Source organism: Bison bison, unplaced genomic scaffold, assembly GCF_000754665.1.
Source record: "Bison bison bison isolate TAMUID 2011002044 unplaced genomic scaffold, Bison_UMD1.0 scf7180017864034, whole genome shotgun sequence".
In the NCBI taxonomy this organism is placed as follows: Eukaryota; Metazoa; Chordata; class Mammalia; order Artiodactyla; family Bovidae; genus Bison; species Bison bison.
The window spans coordinates 5576099-5594967 of record NW_011494606.1 but is presented as its reverse complement, the minus strand read 5'-3'; the positions used below and the strand labels follow the sequence as shown (position 1 = coordinate 5594967).

Below are 18869 nucleotides of genomic sequence, written 5' to 3'. Positions count from 1 at the left end.
GGTTCCAAATAGGAAAAGGAGTTCGTTAAGGCTGTATATTGTCACCCTGTTTATTTAACTTCTATGCAGAGTACATCATGAGAAACGCTGGACTGGAAGAAGCACAAGCTGGAATCAAGATTGCCGGGAGAAATATCAATAACCTCAGATATGCAGATGACACCACCCTTATGGCAGAAAGTGAAGAGAAACTCAAAAGCCTCTTATTAAAAGTGGAGAGTGAAAAAGTTGGCTTAAAGCTCAACATTCAGAAAACGAAGATCATGGCATCCGGTCCCACCACTTCATGGGAAATAGATGGGGAAACAGTGGAAACAGTGTCAGACTTTATTTTTGGGGGCTCCAAAATAACTGCAGATGGTGACTGCAGCCATGAAATTAAAAGACGCTTACTCCTTGGACAGAAAGTTATGAACAACCTAGATAGCATATTCAAAAGCAGAGACATCACTTTGCCAACAAAGGTCCTTCTAGTCAAGGCTATGGTTTTTCCAGAGGTCATGTATGGATGTGAGAGTTGGACTGTGAAGAAGGCTGAGCGCCGAAGAATTGATGCTTTTGAACTGTGGTGTTGGAGAAGACTCTTATGAGTCCCTTGGACTGCAAGGAGATCCAACCAGTCCATTATGAAGATCAGCCCTGGGATTTCTTTGGAAGGAATGATGCTAAAGCTGAAACTCCAGTACTTTGGCCACCTCATGCGAAGAGTTGACTCATTGGAAAAGACTCTGATGCTGGGAGGGATTGGGGGCAGGAGGAGAAGCGGACAACAGAGGACGAGATGGCTGGATGGCATCACTGACTGGATGGACATGAGTCTGAGTGAACTCCGGGAGTTAGTGATGGACAGGGAGGCCTGGCGTGCTGCGATTCATGCGGTTGCAAAGAGTCGGACACGACTGAGCGACTGATCTGATCTGATCTGATCTGATATTATTATAGCATGTTAATAGGCTATGAGATAGTACATTACTGTGCCGTCGGTGGCATTATTAAATTGTGCTAAACCTGTTGTCATTTGACAAGTAGGAAAATGGAGACCTAGGTAATTAAATATTTTTCCAGGGGAGGAAAACCAAATGCTTGCTTTTAGGCATCAGAGTTTGAAAGCAATTTTAGGGGTTCTGTTTTTCACTGTCTGTTTACTTGTATCTCCTCATTAATGGATGAAGTTGTAGAAGATACATTCATGCCTCTTATATGTGTTCATGATCCCACCTTTTCTCAGAGCAACATTTGCAAGTTTACTGGTCTTAAACTATTGTGCTTTTTAAAAAATAAACTGAGTATTTTCTGGCACTCACTTCTTTTCCAGATAGTGAAGCATGACGCTGCTGCAGTTGATGGGTCTATTGAGTGTCTTCTCACAGTACGGGGTGATCTCGATTTTGCTGAGCAGCTGTGGTGCAAAATGAGCAGTAGTAGGTGTCCATCAGCATTGTGAAATAAAATTTTTCCTGTTATTTCTTAGGTTTACTTTTAAGTCTTTTGAAAATAATAATGTATATTGCTAGCCTTGTATGGACATCTGGTTTCTGTTTTATCAAACTCAGTTCTAATAACGCATTGGCATATTTTGCTCGAGAATTATACTAAGACCAGGCAATTCATAGAACCTGTTCTTTACTCCTGCCTGAAGATTTAGGTGGGTTCTATGCTGTATTTGTATTAACCAAAACATATCTTAATGAAATTATAATTATTAAGAAAAGGAAAAGATATTCCATAATATTTGACTGAATATATTATTTTATGGCAACGAGTTTAATTTCTTTCTTTAAAAATGCTACCTTTGGAGGGGGAGGGGGACTTTAATTTCTCTCCCTTTTCACCATCCCTAAAGTTCAGATACTTGTCTTCCCTCTTCATTGTGTATCCTTAAAATGAATGACGTGTTTGATCTGCAGAAATAACTATGAGAATAATGTTAGACTAACTTGCTTTAAAGGTGTGATTTCTTATCAAGACTTGGTGAAGTGTTTCTCGTTGGTCATCCAGAGTCTGCAGCGTGGTGCTATTCAGCCATGGGTAGGTTCAGTAGTGTGTGTGTGCTCCTTTTCAGCAGCAGAGCAGACTGATGACGGGCACAGGCTCTGCAGCAGACTGCCTGAGTTTGAATTTTTGTTTTGCAACTCTCTTACGTGTATACACTTGGCCAGGGTCCTTAATTCATGTGAAGCACTTAGGACCTAGTTCATAGTTAAGTGCACAGCATTTATAAGCTACCTCTATTGTCATTGCTGTTGCTGTGAACAGTCCTTCTCATATACTACTGATGAGAGTACAGATTGGAACACTATAAAGCAATTATGACAATGTACTGAGATCCTCAAAATGAATTCATCCTAAGGCCATATGCAGAAGTATGTGTCAAGAGTTTATGTATTAGGGGCTTCCCTGGTCTCGGAAGATCCCACATGCAGTGGAGCCAGCTAAGCCTGCGCGCTGCAACTGCTGAAGCCCGTGAGCCTAGAACCTGTACTCGGCAACAAGGGAAGCCACGCCGTGGCACCGCAGTGAAGAGCGGCCCCCGCTTGCTGCAGCAGAGAGCCCATGTGCGCCAGTGAAGACTCACCATGGCCAAAAGAAATAAGCCTTTTTAAAAAAAGATTGTAGTGGGATGCTCGTTATAGCCTCATTTACAGTAGCAAAAATTGTAAATGACCTATTAATGAATGTCTAAGTAAATCATGAAACAGCCACATAATGGAACATGTTAATAGTTGCTACAGATGATGTGCAGAAATGCTTACAGTGGTGTGTGGAGAAATGCTTACAATGTTCAGTGAAAGATAGAAATCTTGGAGAGAAAAACCTGTGAACAAATATGCTAAAATACGCCAATCCCTTCTGGTGGTAGGGTTACAAATAAATTTCTCCAACTGCATTATACATTTCTGTATTTTATGGATTTTCCATGATGAATTTATAGTTTTATAATGAAAAAATCTAAGTTAAAAGCTAGAAACAAAAAGATTCCTCATTTAGTAGAATTATTTTAAATAATGCAACTGCCAATTCATAACAAGATAGAAACTTCCTAGGTGTGAACAGAGATACACTCTAGAGCAGAAGCTTGCAAACCCTCCCTCTATTTGATCATTCTGTGCATTTTAGTCTTGCCCATTGAATTTTTCTTAAGAGCTTCTGTTTGTGAGATATTTACAAGTATATCCTACCATGTACAACAAGTGCAAAGTGAAAATAGTATTAAAAAAGAAAAATGCAAAGGATTGTGTTGGAAATTTGAGTTAACAGAAGGACAGTAAATGAGAAAATGTCAAATGTCAAATATTTTAGGTATGTTTAAATTTAATTGTTTAGCATTTAGAACACATGTTAGATCTAGTAAGTTCACAGCTTTTTTTATTCTCCAAATGATTGAGTTAGTCTGTTGGCTATTATAGCCAATAAGGAGGTTTTGGGAATGGCATTTTAGAAACAGATAGGTTTGTAACTTAGAGGCTTTCATTCAAATAATTTATAATGTCAGGAGATGAAAAAATTTAAGTTTATAATTTTTTAGTTAATGCAGTTTGCTTCTCTTTCACTTACTGGACTTTTTATAGTTTTAATTGTGGCTTTATAAATTTTTCCCAATCTCTAGCTTCATAGTGGGAGTAACAGTTTACTGAGTAAGCTCATTCATCAGTCTTACTATGGAACCATGGACACGGTTTCTCTCAGTGGGACTGTTCCGGTTCAGATGCTTTTGGAAATTGGTTTGGATAAACTGAAGAAAGATTATCTCTGTTTTTTCATAGGTAAGTCCCTTTCCCAACTCAAAAAAGTAAAAGCAACATCATAGTTGTCAGCCATAGGTATGCTCAGATTTTATCTTTGTACTTGACCCTGATTGTTTGTGGTCCTGGCTTTGCCTCTGGTTCACTATGAGACAGGCACTTTCATTTTCTGAGCCTTATTTTTTTGTTTAATAAATAGATTAGATTAAAGATAACTATAGGTTTTGTTTGTCTTTATTTCAAATGTTTTGAGATTCTTTAGGGTAAATGTAAATAAAACCCTTTTTTAAAATGACATGCTGTTTTAATACTCATCACCTTGTTTCTATTAGGGGCAAACTGTGATCATTTTTAGAATAAGTATTTATGATGTAATGTACAAGAAAATTCAGCATTTTGTGAGAAACTGTTTAGCTTGAGCATTTCTTTTATATATGAACTATGAAATGTTTTTCTTAGCTTGTTTGATTTGTAGTAGATAAAACCTAAAGCTTATTGGCATCTCTTCGTTTTTTTCTTGATAGGTCAGGAACTTGCATCTTTGAATCATTTGGTGAGTTTTTATTCTCAAGTTGATTTTTCTTTTATTTGGTCATTCTGCCACACAGTTATTAAGTGCCTATTCTGTGCCAGCTTATGTCCTAGGAAACAGATAAATTAAGACAGGCAATTACATTGTCTAGTAAAACAAACAAAAAAGTAGCCCATCTAATGTCACCTCTCATTCTCTGTAAACGTATGATACTGCCTGACATAAGGTTGTATCCTGCGTAAGCCAGTGTACTTCCACAATTCTTCATTTATCTAAAGTGGTTAGAGAATGCCTTTCTGTGTTTGATAAGCCCTACAGAGGAATATTCGCTTTATATTCTTTTGACCCATTTCTTTATTTCTTCTTTGTTTTTATTTATGTATTTATTTGGTTGGGCCTGGTCTTAGTTGGGCCTGGGATCTAGTTCACTGAGCATGGATCGAACCCAGGCCCCCTGCATTGGAAGTGTGGAGTCTTAGCCACCAGACCACTAGAGAAGTATCTTGACCCATTTCTTTTACACGTAAAAGATTACTTTTCAAAGAATTTGCTATGCTCTTTAACATATTGATTCAAAAAATATTTCTGTGTTTCAGGGTCATGATTATGAGCTTTTGTATTTCCCTAATATCTTGAATTAGAAACTTAAGGAGATTAAAGAACATCCATAATGACCTTTGACATTTGTTGGACGATTCTTTTAGAAAATAGATCTTCAAATGATATCTGGTCTCATAAAAATACAAGATAGGATAACTCCAGCTTCATCTATTATGCAATGTAACACTCAACTGGATTCTATTGAGGTTAATTTTTGATATTCCAAGTTTAAACATTTTATTAAAGGTGTACATTTTTAGTGGAAACTTTTTAATACATTTTCTTAAGCTTAGGAAAGTAATAACTTTTTGAAAATAAAAATATAATGCAATTATACCCTTAATCTCATCACTCAAATGTGAGTACCCTTATTTTTATGAATTCCCCTCAAGTCATTTAATATGCCTGTTTTTTCAAATATGGTTTGATTTCAGATTTTTGACACAATATTTCTTAGACTTTGAGAATCTCCCAGAAGACTTGTTAAAATGCTGATTCCTAGACCCCTGACTCAGTAGGTCAAGGGCTCTGGAATATGTGTTGTTGTTGTTGTTGTTATTGTTTGGCTGTACCACATGGCTTGTGTGTGGCTCATTTCCTTGACCAAGAATTGAACCCTGGCCGTGGCAATGAAAGCCCATAATGCTAACCACTAGGCAACCAGGGAACTCCTTGGAATATATTTTTCTAAACAAACCGTCTCATCTCCAGATGATTCAGATGCTGGTGGTTTGCAGCAATATTAGTTTTCTATTGCTGCTATAATAAATTACCCCCACACACTTAGTGTCTCAAAGCCACACACACAAATGCATTACTTTATAGTTGTATAGTTCAGAAGTCCAGTCTGGGTCTCACTAGGCTAAAATCAGGGTGTTGGCAGGCTGTGTTCCTGTCTGGAGCCTGCCTGTAAGGGAAGATCATTTCCTGCTCATATGAGTTATTATTGATAGCTGAATTCAATTCCTTGTGATTATAGACCTGAGGCTGTACTGCCTCCCAAGTAGTCAGGAACTTCAGGCTTTGTCACCTCTGCGGGGTCTTGGGGACAGGCAGAGGTAGACCAGCCTGGGTTGTAGCATGAGCAGAGAGAAGCGAAGGGGAAGAACAGTCTGGATCTGTTCTTTGTTTTTAAAAAAAAAAAAAGATCTAGGTGGTCCACTTCCAGAGTGGTCAGGGGATCACTGGGAATGTGGGTGGCAGCTGCAAGGAATGTCGTAATTTGTAGCCAGTGGTGAGTGGGACTGTTTTGGGTCTTCCCTTCCTGGGACTTGACTGTTTTCCTACTCGTGTTATTTTCACATTTTGGAATAATCTGGGTCAGCATTTTAGCTGGGTGCTCTGCTCAGTTTCACAAGGCTGAAATCAAGGTATCATCTGGAGACTTGATTAGGGAAAGATCCGCTTTCAAATTCCCTCGCATTGTTGACAGAATTCATTGATTCATGACCCTTTGATGAAGGTTCCCATTTTCTTACTAGCTGTTGGCCCAGGACCATCTCCATGTCCTCGAGGTCACTTGGGGGTTCTTCCATGTGGCCGTCTCCACAGTGCCACAGTTTGTTTCTTCAGAGCCAGTGGGAGAGCATCTCTGATGCTTAGAGCTCACTGACACAAGTAATGACCAGGAGATTATCTCCCTTTTGATTAATTCAAAGTCAATCAGTAACCTAATCATGGGAGTAACAGCCTACCATCCTGGCCTCACTTGAGAAGAAGGGATTATATAAGATGTATATTCCAGGGGGTAAGAATCTTAGCATTGTAGAATTCCACTTACCATGGATTATTTCCTTAGGATTAATTCTCAGAAATAGGTCTGAGCATTTTATGATGCTTCACATAACCTTGCCAACTTTCTTTTCCAAAAGGTCATACCAATTTACCAGTAATATATGTTAGTAGAAGCTTACCAACGCACTTGATTTATTTCTTGGTACTACAGGTTTACTATCTATTTTTAAAAGTGAATATGCCCATCAGCCTGGCAAGCTTATTGAAGTTAAGAATTATCTTGTGGGTTTGCCATTCTTTCCATCTGGAGAGTTTGGTGGGTGGTACCAGTTACCTACTTGGACCTCCTCGGTGAAGCAGTTCTGTGATTTGCCTTTACCAAAGAATATGCATAATGGTTTGCTTAGAACATTCTTAGAGAAGACTTACTTAAGAGTTTAGTTTAAAGAATAGTATTGAGAGGAGGAAAGCTACCTAGTGGCTTCTTCTCCCTAACCCCAAGCCCCCACCTGTTAATCAAACATCCCCACTCAGGTGTAGTAGGCATAGTTAATTCTTTCCGGAGATGCCGCTTGTTCTTTAACTCCTTATTTCCCATGTCCATTTTCTTTTATTCCAGGAATATTTCATTTCTCCATCAGTAGATACACAGGAGCAGGTTCATCGTGTTCAAAAACTCCACCATATTCTTGAAATAGTAGTCAGTTGCATGCTTTTCATTAAACCTCAACATGAACTCCTCTTTTCTTTAACACAGTAAGTATTTCTGTTGTTTACTTCATAAAAATGTACTCTCTTCTGAAATAGTTGCAGCCAAAATAAGTGCCCTTTTTATTATCAGTTAGGGTAGAATCTGTGTACCTTCTCTTCATAGTAACAGAAAGGTTCTAAGTCACTGCCATGAGAAGGAAAGACTTTGGATTCAGAAGGAATCGAGCTGCACACTTGGATCTGGCACTTCCTTTCTAAGGAAGTTTCCTTTCACTGCATCTTGTTTTTCATCTATAAGAACAGCGTAATATATATAAAGTACTTGACACTTAGGTACTTAATAAATACTAGTTCCTTCTGTTTTCTTCATATCCCTATAAATTTGAGTCAAGCTAATCATTGCCCGCCGTCTATATGGTGACTGAATGGAATCAGATTTCATCAGACCTATGTCAATAGTGTTGCTGAAATTTTAGAGGGTCTGTCAGTTTGGCTAAAAATAGTTTGGAATAATCTTTACACATGGATCCTGGATGTCTTATTTGTATTTTTTGAGTCTTCAAACTGGAAATAAGTATACCATTGAGTGGAAGAACTGGGATTCTTTTTCCCTGTGAAAGAAAATGTACCATTGCCTTTTCCAGAATTAGAATTTGCCTTAGTTGTAAAGGGAAAAGTTTGAAATTGTTACTAGGTTTTTTTGTTTGTTTGGGGGGTGTTTCTTCCCATTAAAGATCAGTAGTATGGGTGAGTTAACTCTTTTAATTCCCCATACTGGGAAAACAGTGGAAGCTGTATCTTTGTCTCTCTTTTGCCTTTCTTTGTCTTTCCAATACCTTTCTCCCCACTTACACCTTTACTTGAGCTCAACTAAAATGTATTTTATATTTATGAGCAGTATGTCCACTATTCATTTTTTAAAAGTGAATTTTTTTTCTCTTTAGATCCTGCATAAAATACTATGAACAAAATCCTCTTGATGAGCAGCACATTTTTCAGCTGCCAGTCAGACCAACTGCTGTTAAAGACTTATATCAAAAGTAAGCAATTTAACCATTAAATTATACTTCACCAACCATGATTCCAATTTCAGTATCTGTTCCATGGCACCTCATGACCCAGGCCTGCTTCTTCTCTGAAACCAGAAGCATCTGATTCCCATTCTCTGAACATAGTCTGATAGAGTCCTCCCTCTCCCTTCTCCCAGGCCTTTGATCCACTCTCTGTAGACTGTTGGTCTGCTATGTTCATTTTTCTCTGAATTTGTAATTTTTTCACAGAATAGGGCAGAAACTTTAGCCAGAAGGGAAGTGACAGATTGGGAAGAAAGGGATCAGGTGATGACAAGTTTTAGAAAAGGCAGAGGAACCAGAGATCAAATTGCCAACATCCATTGGATCATTGAAAAAGCAAGAGAGTTCCAGAAAAACATCTACGTCTGCTTTATTGACTATGTCAAAGCCTTTGTGTGGATCACAACAATCTGTGGAAAATTCTGAAAGGGATGGGAATACCAGGCCAGCTGACCTGCCTCCTGAGAAATCTGTATGCAGGTCAAGAAGCAACAGTTAAAAGTGGACATGGAACAACAGACTGGTTCCAAATAGGAAAAGGAGTACATCCAGGCTGTATATTGTCACCCTGCTTATTTAACTTATATGCAGAGTACATCATGAGAAATGCTGGGCTGAGATTGCCGGGAGAAATACCAGTAACATGCAGATGACACCACCCTTATGGCAGAAAGGGAAGAACTAGAGAGCCTCTTGATGAAAGAGGAGAGTGAAAAAGTTGGCTTAAAACTCAACATTCAGAAAACCAAGATCATGGCATCCACTCCCATCACTTCATGGCAAATAGATGGGGAAACAATGGAAATAGAGACTTTTTTGGTGGGGGGCTCCAAAATCACTGTAGATGGTGACTACAGCCATGAAATTAAGACACTTGCTCCTTGGAAGAAAAGCTATGACCAACCTAGACAGCATATTAAATAGCAGAGACATTACTTTGCCAACAAAGGTCCGTCTAGTCAAAGCTATTGTTTTTTTCCAGTAGTCATGTATGGATGTGAGAGTTGGACTATAAAGAAAGCTGAGCACTGAAGAATTGATGCTTTTGAACTGTGGTATTGGAGAAGATTCTTGAGAGTCCCTTGGACTGCAAGGAGATCCAACCAGTCCATCCTAAAGGAAATCAGTCCTGAATATTTATTGGAAGGACTGATGCTGAAGCTGAAACTCCAATACTTTGGCCACTTGATGTGAAGAACTGATTCATTGGAAAAGACCCTGATGCTGAGAAAGATTGAAGGCGGGAGAAGGGGATGACATAGGATGAGGTGATTGGATGGCATCTCTGACTTGATGGACATGAGTTTGAGTAAATTCCAGGAGTTGGTGATGGACAGGGAAGCCTGGCATGCTGCAGTCCATGGGGTTGCAAAGAGTCGGACTGAGCAACTGAACTGAACTGATGACAAGTCAAAGGCGTGGCTGTGGGAGTGAGGGAAGGATTTAGTATTGGGGATTTCAGAGGGATGGAACTGAGGCTAAGACTGGCCATCCATGCAGACACTGAGGTTGCCTCAAAAAATGGTCTTCCTGACTCTTCTCTCAGTGTACAGTAGACTTGAAATTTCTTTCATACTAAAACTGCTCTCTTTATACCCTTCCTCTGTATATTTCCCTCTTAGCCAAACCTCATCCCTTCCCTGAAATTGTTAATCAGAAGTTGACAGTGGCCTTCTAATGGGCAAATCCAGACAATGCTTTCCAGGAGAAGAGTGTTTTTGTCCCCTTAGGTAACTAGCTAGCCCACCAGTTCTTTTTCCTTCTGTAAGCATTTGTAGTGCTCTGTGGCATTTGACACTACTGCTTTCTTGAACCCATCCCCTTCCTTTGTTTTCTTGACCTCACATTCTGTCTTAATTTTTTAAATTTCTTTATTTTTGGTTGCCCTGGGTTCTTGTTACTGTGCTTGGGATTTCTCTCATTGCAGTGAGCAGGGGGCTACTCTGCTGTGGCACACAGGCTTCTCATTGCCGTGGCTACTCTTGTTGCGGAACACAGGCTCTAGGTCTCTCAGGCTTCAGTAGCTGTGGTGCATGGGCTTAGCTGCTCTGCAGCATCCGTCTTAATTTTAACTTTACCTCTCTGGCCCACCTCTAAGACTGAGAATGGTCCTCTTTTCAAATTCTTCTTCCTTTGCTTTATTCATATGCGAGTATCCACCAGAACTCCACCATCTGCCCTCTTTTCTTACTTTCTGTCTTCACTAGGTGATGGTGTTCACACCCCAATCTTCAGTTCCTCTGGGCTAATGATAATTCATAACCTTTGTCTCCAGCTTCTCCTGAGTTTTACCCCCATGTTTCTAGGTATCTATTAGACATGAATCCTCAACTTCAATGTCCTGTAGGTGATTCAGACTCTAAATCCCAACTCTTCACTCCCCTTCCCAACACTTTTCCTCCTCCTGTATTTCCTCTCAAGTAGCCATCATTAATCTTCATCCAATGCCCACAACATAAACCTCGGACGTATCTTCCACTCATTGCTGTCACTTTCTCCCTCCTTGAAATGATTCCCAAGTCCTGACTTCCTTGGAAGCTCTTAAATCTGTTCCTTTCTCTGCACCTTTGCATGTGTTGAATATTTCACATCTGCTCATTTCATCCCTGGACTAAGTACAGTAAAATCCTTTTTCCTAGCTGCTCTGTTTGCCTCCATTAACTTCCTTCTCTTCCTTCCTTTGCCACCACCAAAGTGATCTTCCTGAAGTTCAGATCCCACCATGACTTCCCTCTGTTTAAGTGGCTTCCTTGCCTTTAGGATAGTGTTTCATCTTGGTGTGGTCTGAGCCTGTCCTCTGCCTTTCTGGCCCAGGTGCCTCCACACCTTGCGTGTGTCGTGTCTCTTCGAGTCAGAGGCCCTGTGTCCTTGCGTTTCCTCAGGCACCACACGTGCTTACCTGGCAGTGCCTCCACCCGTGTCTGTTCTTCATCCTGGATCTTTTCTGTTTAATTAACTGCTTCTTCTAATTCCGTTACAAGCTCTGCTCAAAGGTCACCATCTCTGAGGATTCTTTTTCAACTCTGCAGTCCCAGTCTAAGTCAAATTACCTCACGATTATGGCCCCCTCTTGTATCTGATATTTCTGTATTACAACATTTTTCAGAATTATTATTATTTATTTTTATTGAATATAGTTGATAAACTGTATTGTATTAGTTGCAGGTATATTAGCAGAGTAATTCAGTTATACATATGTATTTTTTTCAGATTCTTTTTTAATTATAGGTTATTATATGATATTGAATATAGTTCCCTGTGCTATATAGTAAATCCTTGCTATTTATTTCTTTTAGATATGGTGGCCTACATTTCTTTTATATATAGTATCTGTTAATTCTGTACTCCCAATTTATCCCTCCCACACGCCTTCCTCCTTTGGTAACCATAAGTTTGTTTTCTATGTCTGTGTGTTTATTTCTGTTTGGTAAATCAGTTCATTTGTATTGTTACTTAGATTCCACAGTTAAGTGATATCATGTATTTGTCTTTGTCTGACTTGCTTCACTCAGTATGATAATCTCTAGGTCCATCCATAACGCTGCAGATGGCGTTTGATTCTCCTCTATGGCTGAGGAGCAGTCTGTGTGTGTGCGCGTGTGCACCACATCTTCTTTATCCATTATCTGCTGATGGACATTTAGGTTGCTTGGCTATCGTAAATAGTGCTGCTCCGAACATTGGGGTGCACATATCCTTTCAAGTTAGAGTTTTTGTCTTCTCTGGGTATATGCCCAGGAGTGGAATTGCTGGATCATCTGGTAACTGTTTTTAGTATTTTTTAAGGAACCTCCGTACTGTTTTTAATAATGGCTGCACCATATTGTTATCGTTTATATTCTTGTTTCTCTCCCTCTTTTGACTGTGCTTCTAAGGGTGGAAATTGTGACCTCTCCACCTCTTCTTCCTCAGTGTTTATCGCAGAAGGACTTCGACTGTACCAAGAAGGAACTGGATTGTTTTTTCTTTGATATTTTTTTCTTTCCTTAGTGAGAAGCCACAGAAATGGAGAGTGGAAATAAATAGTGGTCAAAAGAAGGTGAAAACAGTTTGGCAGCTGAGTGACAGCCCACCTATAGACCATCTGAATTTTCATAGACCTGGTAAAGTGGTTTGCGGTCTATTCATGTAAATTATTCCAATAGGAAATAAACTAAATTTACTAATAGAGATTATTATTAGAGCCCTTGTGCCTAGTTTTAACGGAGAAGGCAATGGCACCCTACTCCAGTACTCTTGCCTGGAAAATCCCATGGACGGAGGAGCCTGGTGGGCTGCAGTCCATGGGGTTTCGAAGAGTCGGACACGACTGAGCGACTTCACTTTCACTTTTCACTTTCATGCACTGGAGAAGGAAATGGCAACCCACTCCGGTGTTCTTGCCTGGAGAATCCCAGGGACAGGGGAGCCTGGTGGGCTGCCGTCTTTGGGGTCGCACAGAGTCAGACACGACTGAAGCGACTTAGCAGCAGCAGCAGCCTAGTTTTAAATAATTTTCTTGAACTCTAGATATAAACCTATTTATTCTGGAAAAAAAAACATTATGAAAGAGTGCTTTTTCTCATTTTCCTGCCTGGAGGAAATTTTATTAAAAGAGGCCAAGCAATAGGGACATAGATGTGAAAATAGGTTATGAAATGGAAATGCCTTGAGGAAAAAAAAATGAAAATGCTAGCTCATACTTCACACTTGTGTGTACTATTTAAAACAGTGATGACATTTCTGCCCTAATACCATCTCTGTTTCTGAAATAAGGGTTGAGATTTCTAGTATTGTATCCAAGATGGTGTGTGTCCATGAAAGATGTCTTTTTGTGCCTGGTATGATTAGCTGCCCCACTGAGTCTCCCTCCTTCAATAAGTACCTGTAAAACTGTTGTCTCTGTGCACATGGATTTTGTGAGGCTGTCATGTCTTATTTTTATAAGTCTTAAATGGCTGATTTAAATATTGCAGATATATCCAAAATAAAATCTGATCGTTTTATGACAGAATTCAAGAAGAATTTGAAAGGCTGGGAACACAAATAGTTGTATTGTAGTGATTGATATGTTGCAAAATTATTTCCAGAAATTGTTTACTCTCCCCCCTACACACCCAATATGTTTTGATTCAGATGTAATGGAAACTTCTCTAAAGTAGAATAGAAACATTGTGATTCACATGGCTGAACTGTAAAAGTCCTAAAGAAACTGAAATTTCCTAAGAACCATCAGTTAAAATTGTGCTATCTTTTCTAAGTGTGATATAAAAGCTGGAGCCTATAAAAGATTAAAAATGAACTATATAAAAGTAAATTTCTGCCTGGCAAAAAATGCCAGAGGTTAAACAACAGACAAATGATAAACTAGGAAAACAAATTTGCAGCTCATGTTCAGAAAAGGGGTGACATTCCTCAGTATATAAAGAACTTTCAAATCACTAAAAAGAAAAATGAGCAAGTAATATGAACTGTGGCAACCCACTCCAGTGTTCTTGCTTGGAAAATCCCGTGGACGGAGGAGCCTGGCAGGCTAACAGTCCATGGGGTCTCAAGAGTCAGACTTGACTTAGCGACTAAAACCACCACCACTGCCAAAAAGGAAATTCAAGTGTAATCTTAAAAATAAAAGATGCTCAACCTCACATGTAATAAGAGAAATGCAAATTTATGTTATGTAGATACTTTCACATGTCAGATTAGCAAAGATCAACCGGTTTGTTGTCACCGTGCTGGCCAGAATTTGGGGAAGTCTTACACACTGCTGGATGGAGTGTCGAGTTGTATGGCTTCTGTGGAGGGTGGTATCCACCAAAATAAAATTTTGACCAGATTACTAATTGTGGTATTGTTTACAGTAGCAAAAATATAAAACCGGAGCATAGAAGAACCTCTGAAAAGAGACGATTAAACTTAACCCTGAGGTGTGGAATGATGAGGCAGGGGTGTGTCTCAGCTTTGATCATTAGAATCTGCTGCTGCTGCTAAGTCGCTTCAGTCGTGTCTGACTCTGTGCTACCGCATAGACGGCAGCCCACCAGGCTCCCCCATCCCTGGGATGCTATAAGCAAGAATACTGGAGGGGGGGCCTTTAAAGCCCTAAAACCCAAGTGAATCAATCGTTGGACACCAGAATTTTTAAAGTTCTCCAGGTGATTTCATTGTGCCACAAAGGTTGCTGCTGCTGCTGTGTCGCTTCAGTCGTGTCCGACTTTAGCGACCCCATGAACTGCAGCCTACCAGGCTCCTCCGTCCATGGGATTTTCTAGGCAAAAGTACTGGAGTGGGGTGCCATTCTACAAAGGTTAAAGATCATCAATTTAAACATTTTATCTACATTTGTTGTTTCAGTTTTTTTTTTTACTTAAAGGTGATTTATGATTTTATTTATAATTTTATTTATGATTTTATTTTATGATTTTAAAAGTTTAAAATACATGAATAAATGTGATATATTTTTCAAAAATGCCATTTTAAAATTTATTACCTGAAGATTAAACCTTTGTTAGAAGATTAATATAAGATTAAACACCTTTTAAATAAGATTAAACACTTTTTCCAATGATGCTGAGTAAGTGAAGTATACAGAACCTATCTTCTAGAGTCTTTGATGCTTCAAAAAAGAATGCAAGATATTTTGAACGGTAGAGTTAAATCTATTTGCTAATGTATTGGTCCAGTGACTTCTTTTATGAAAATAAGGAATTTTTATGAAATCATATATTTGTGTGCTTGGAAACACACTCAAACTCCATTTGACTTGAACCTTATTACCTCTTCTACCCATCATGTATTATTGATGTGTTTGTCTAGAAATTATTCAATGACCTTTGGCCCAAAGGAAGACCCACTGTTAAAGGAGGACCTCATTTGTAAAAGTCATAGATTATTCACACAAAGCTTCAGTTGTAAATATTAAAGCCCAGTAAATCATTTACTTTTGGCCAAAGATCATAGACATTTACAAAATTAGACTTTCTGTTTCATTGGACTGAGCACTTAGGTCAAATACTAGCTTTTCAAGATACCTAATGGTATGATGCTCTTGAATAAAACAATTTACATCAAAAGCAGAAGACTGAAGAGAGAGAAGTGTACTTTTAGCTGCCCTGGGAAGAGAGAATAATGACTTGGAGTTAATGGGGGAGAAAAAGTGTCCAGTAGAGTGCTACCCACCCAGGGGGTGCTCGGCAGATGGTTGCTGGTAATGGTGGGAATATGGAAACCAAAATGTTGACCCACAAGGAAGTGGACATGGTCTCGTCTAAATGTTAATTGTATCATTTATTTTTGAAATACAACAGTCTTCAGGAGAAAAAAAAATGGATGTATTTCTAGCTCTAAGACTATACATCCTAAGTAGAAAATGTTTTCTGAAATATATATTACGATTAGAAAAAGACAGTTGTTTAACTGTAGCGAAAGAGGCACAAAAATTAAAGCAGTAGGTTCCCATATTTAAAATATATCTTTTTTTTTTTTTTTTTTACTACACCACACATTTTGTGGGATTTTAGTCCCTTTCCAAGGATCATACCTGGGCAGCCTGCAGTGGAAGCATGGAGTCCTAACCACTGGACTGCCAGGAAAGTCCCCAAAATATATAATTAAAAAAATTTTTTATTGGAATATAATTGCTTTACAATGTGTTTATAAAATTGCTTTACCATTTTGTGTTTACAATGTTGTGTACAATACGATTTTTAAGAATCTAGTTTATCTTAGTTTTTTTTTTTTTAATTAATTTTTATTTTTTATTTTTGGCTATGCTGGGTCTTCACTGCTTCTCAAGCTTTTTTCCTCTAATTGCAGTGAGAGGGGGCTTTTCTCTGGTTGTGGTGTGTGGGTTTCTCATTGTCATGGCTTCTCTTGTGGCTCCCAGGCTCTAGAGCACAGGCTCAGTACTTGTGTCTCGGAGACTAAGTTACTCCACAGCATGTGGCATCTTCCTGGACCAGGGATTAAACCCATGTCTCCTGCATTGGCAGGTGGATTCTTTACCACTAAGCCACCAGGGAAGCCCTCTTAGTTTGTTTAGTCATTGTTTTCAGTGCATCAAGAAGGTTAACTATTTAAAGAAATTGTCTTTGCTGATTTTTGTCTTAACTGGTTCTCTTCAGGTAGAAGACACATCATTCAGACCACCTCTTGATTATTGTAAAATTCAGCAGTAACTTAGTAGAAAAGCTGACTGGTAATTGATTTTGATCTCTCTCTCTCTCTGGTTATAGATTTTTCTGAATTAACATTAAGCGGTAGCTTGGAAGAAAGGATATCCTTTACTAACATGGTTACCTGCAGCCAGGTGCATTTCAAGTGAGGTGTGCTGCTGGGGCCCTCCATAAGGTAGTGTGTTCATTCTTTATTCTCTGAAAATACTTTATAATGTCCTAAGAATCTTATGCTTTTTCTTTTTTTCTATGACATAAATGCTGATTTAATACATTTGAAATATGAATTATTAGTAATCACATAAAAGGCTTACCGGGTGTTAGCTGTGCAAGTCTAATTTCTTTCCTACCTTCTGTAGTTGAAAGAAGCTGTCATAGTCAACTGACAGTGTAATCCTAAAACCGGAGAAATGAAAAAACAATTTTATGAGTGATAATGTCTTTGCATCTGAAATCTGTATATATAGTAGAGAGTTTGGTTTCAAAACCATTGATGGAACAGAAAAACCCTAAACAGGCATGTTGATTTGACATTGAAAGCAAAGTTTTGTGAAAAACAGTTGTAACTCATCCCAAATGTAGGACTAAGCCCCAGAGGTAAGTACCTTTTTAAAAGGTTTAACTTGAGATAGTATTAACCAAAAGAATGAATGGAATAACCCTTTCTATGATCTTACTGTTTTGTGTTTCACCAATACTAAATAGATAGTGAATGAGTTTTCCTTAACATTCTTTCTTAAGCTGTGTTTTATACCCAATAAATGGATATTAATTTTAGCATAGTTAAGAATAAAATGGACTTTTAAAAAACTATCCAGTTACAGAGAAGATACATGAATTAAGTATATAATATTTCTTTGAGGTATTTCAGTGAGTAAAGGATACTCATTTAGCAGAAGAAAATTTCTCTTAGCAAAGTATACATCCTCATTTACTTGGTCCACATCTAGTGCTTTTGCATGACTGCCTGAAAGCGTTGTTATCTAAAGGATTGACTTTGTCGTATGTAGCGCAGTCCTAATGTGGTAATCATTTCTGCATTAAAATAATATTTCCAGACAGATTTTACTTTTCATTTTTATTTTTTATGTTTTTGAGTTTTTTTTGGCCACAAGGCATGTGGGATCTTAGCTTCCCCCCAGAGATCAAACTTGCACCCCCTGCAGTGGAAAGTGGAAGTGTTAACCACTGGACCACCAGGGGAGTCCCCAGGACAGATTTTAAAATGAGATAAATCATAAAACCGTTTGTGCAGTATCCCTTTCTGCAAAATAAAAATCAGTGCATGATATACAGCAAAATACTAACATTGACTTTGAGAAGCGTGAGATTACAGATGATTTTTATTTTGTTTACACTTTCTTTTAATTTTCTAATTCTTAAATCCTAGCTCAAACTGCATCCCCCCCCCCAAAAAAATGGACAGAGGTAATTGGAAGGTAATTATCACAAAACCTGAAAACAGATATATGCCTGAGCCTTTAAAGGAGAAAAAGGAGAAAGAAGCTGAGGAAGATCCTGATGGTTCTCTCTGAAAGATGCAGCTGCAGAACAGGTGACCGCGTCTCAGCTCAGACTCCGCAGGAGAAGCATCAGGAGAACTGCAGCGATTAGTATACAGAGGGTGCAGACTGTGGGTACCACGATCTCCGTCACGATCTGCATGTAACTTAGCAAAGGCTCTGCAGTGGGGGGGAGAGACAAAATGGCAGATGAGAAGGCGACTGCAGCTTCATCCTGAAAGTTTCAGCTGTCCAGAAAAAGTTGCAACATGGCACCATCACACTTGTTAATTCTCATTTGCTATAAAAAAGAGAACCTGGTATATTAAATGTTATAAAAAATTGTGTAAGGGCTTCGTGAGATACTTTAGAAAATATGGATAAAGAATGCTGACTTTTGGTTCTTCAGTACTATAATAAAGTCTATATGTATGTCAGTGCTTGTGCTTACTCAGAATATTAGCAGCCATATTCCTCAGCTTCTATAATTCTCACTGGGTGATTGAGATGGTATTGGGTACGTTCAGGGTGGTATGGCCGTGGACTCATTGGAGGGATTTAGGGGAAAAAAAAATTCCTTGAAAAATATTTGGAGCCTTTCAAAGGTGTGATGTGAGTTTGAGTGAACTCTGGGAGTTGGTGATGTACAGGGAGGCCTGCTGCTGCTGCTGCTAAGTCGCTTCAGTCATGTCCAACTCTGTGCGACCCCATAGATGGCAGCCCACCAGGCTCCCCCGTCCCTGGGATTCTCCAGGCAAGAACACTGGAGTGGGTTGCCATTTCCTCCTCCAGTGCATGAAAGTGAAAAGTGAAAGTGAAGTCGC

At 38.8% G+C, this 18869-nt stretch overlaps 2 protein-coding genes across 5 annotated transcripts in view; one reads left to right on the top strand and one right to left on the bottom strand.

Annotated features, from left to right (window-relative positions):
• The window catches only part of ZWILCH (zwilch kinetochore protein), a 41857-nt gene extending 23903 nt beyond the window's left edge, over positions 1 to 17954 (top strand). For all 4 annotated transcript variants that reach the window (XM_010834530.1, XM_010834529.1, XM_010834532.1 and 1 more), the window contains 9 exons: positions 1316 to 1421; positions 1949 to 2028; positions 3608 to 3764; positions 4268 to 4296; positions 7229 to 7365; positions 8265 to 8360; positions 12384 to 12496; positions 16604 to 16718; positions 17934 to 17954. In XM_010834530.1, the coding sequence (XP_010832832.1) occupies positions 1316 to 1421; positions 1949 to 2028; positions 3608 to 3764; positions 4268 to 4296; positions 7229 to 7365; positions 8265 to 8360; positions 12384 to 12496; positions 16604 to 16692 (807 nt within the window). In that variant the 3' untranslated portion in view covers positions 16693 to 16718; positions 17934 to 17954. The remainder of the gene's footprint in view (positions 1 to 1315; positions 1422 to 1948; positions 2029 to 3607; positions 3765 to 4267; positions 4297 to 7228; positions 7366 to 8264; positions 8361 to 12383; positions 12497 to 16603; positions 16719 to 17933) is intronic.
• The window catches only part of LCTL (lactase-like), a 15893-nt gene continuing 14957 nt past the window's right edge, over positions 17934 to 18869 (bottom strand). The window contains exon 13 of the mRNA XM_010834533.1: positions 17934 to 18225. Within this exon, the coding sequence (XP_010832835.1) occupies positions 18110 to 18225 (116 nt within the window). The 3' untranslated portion in view covers positions 17934 to 18109. The remainder of the gene's footprint in view (positions 18226 to 18869) is intronic.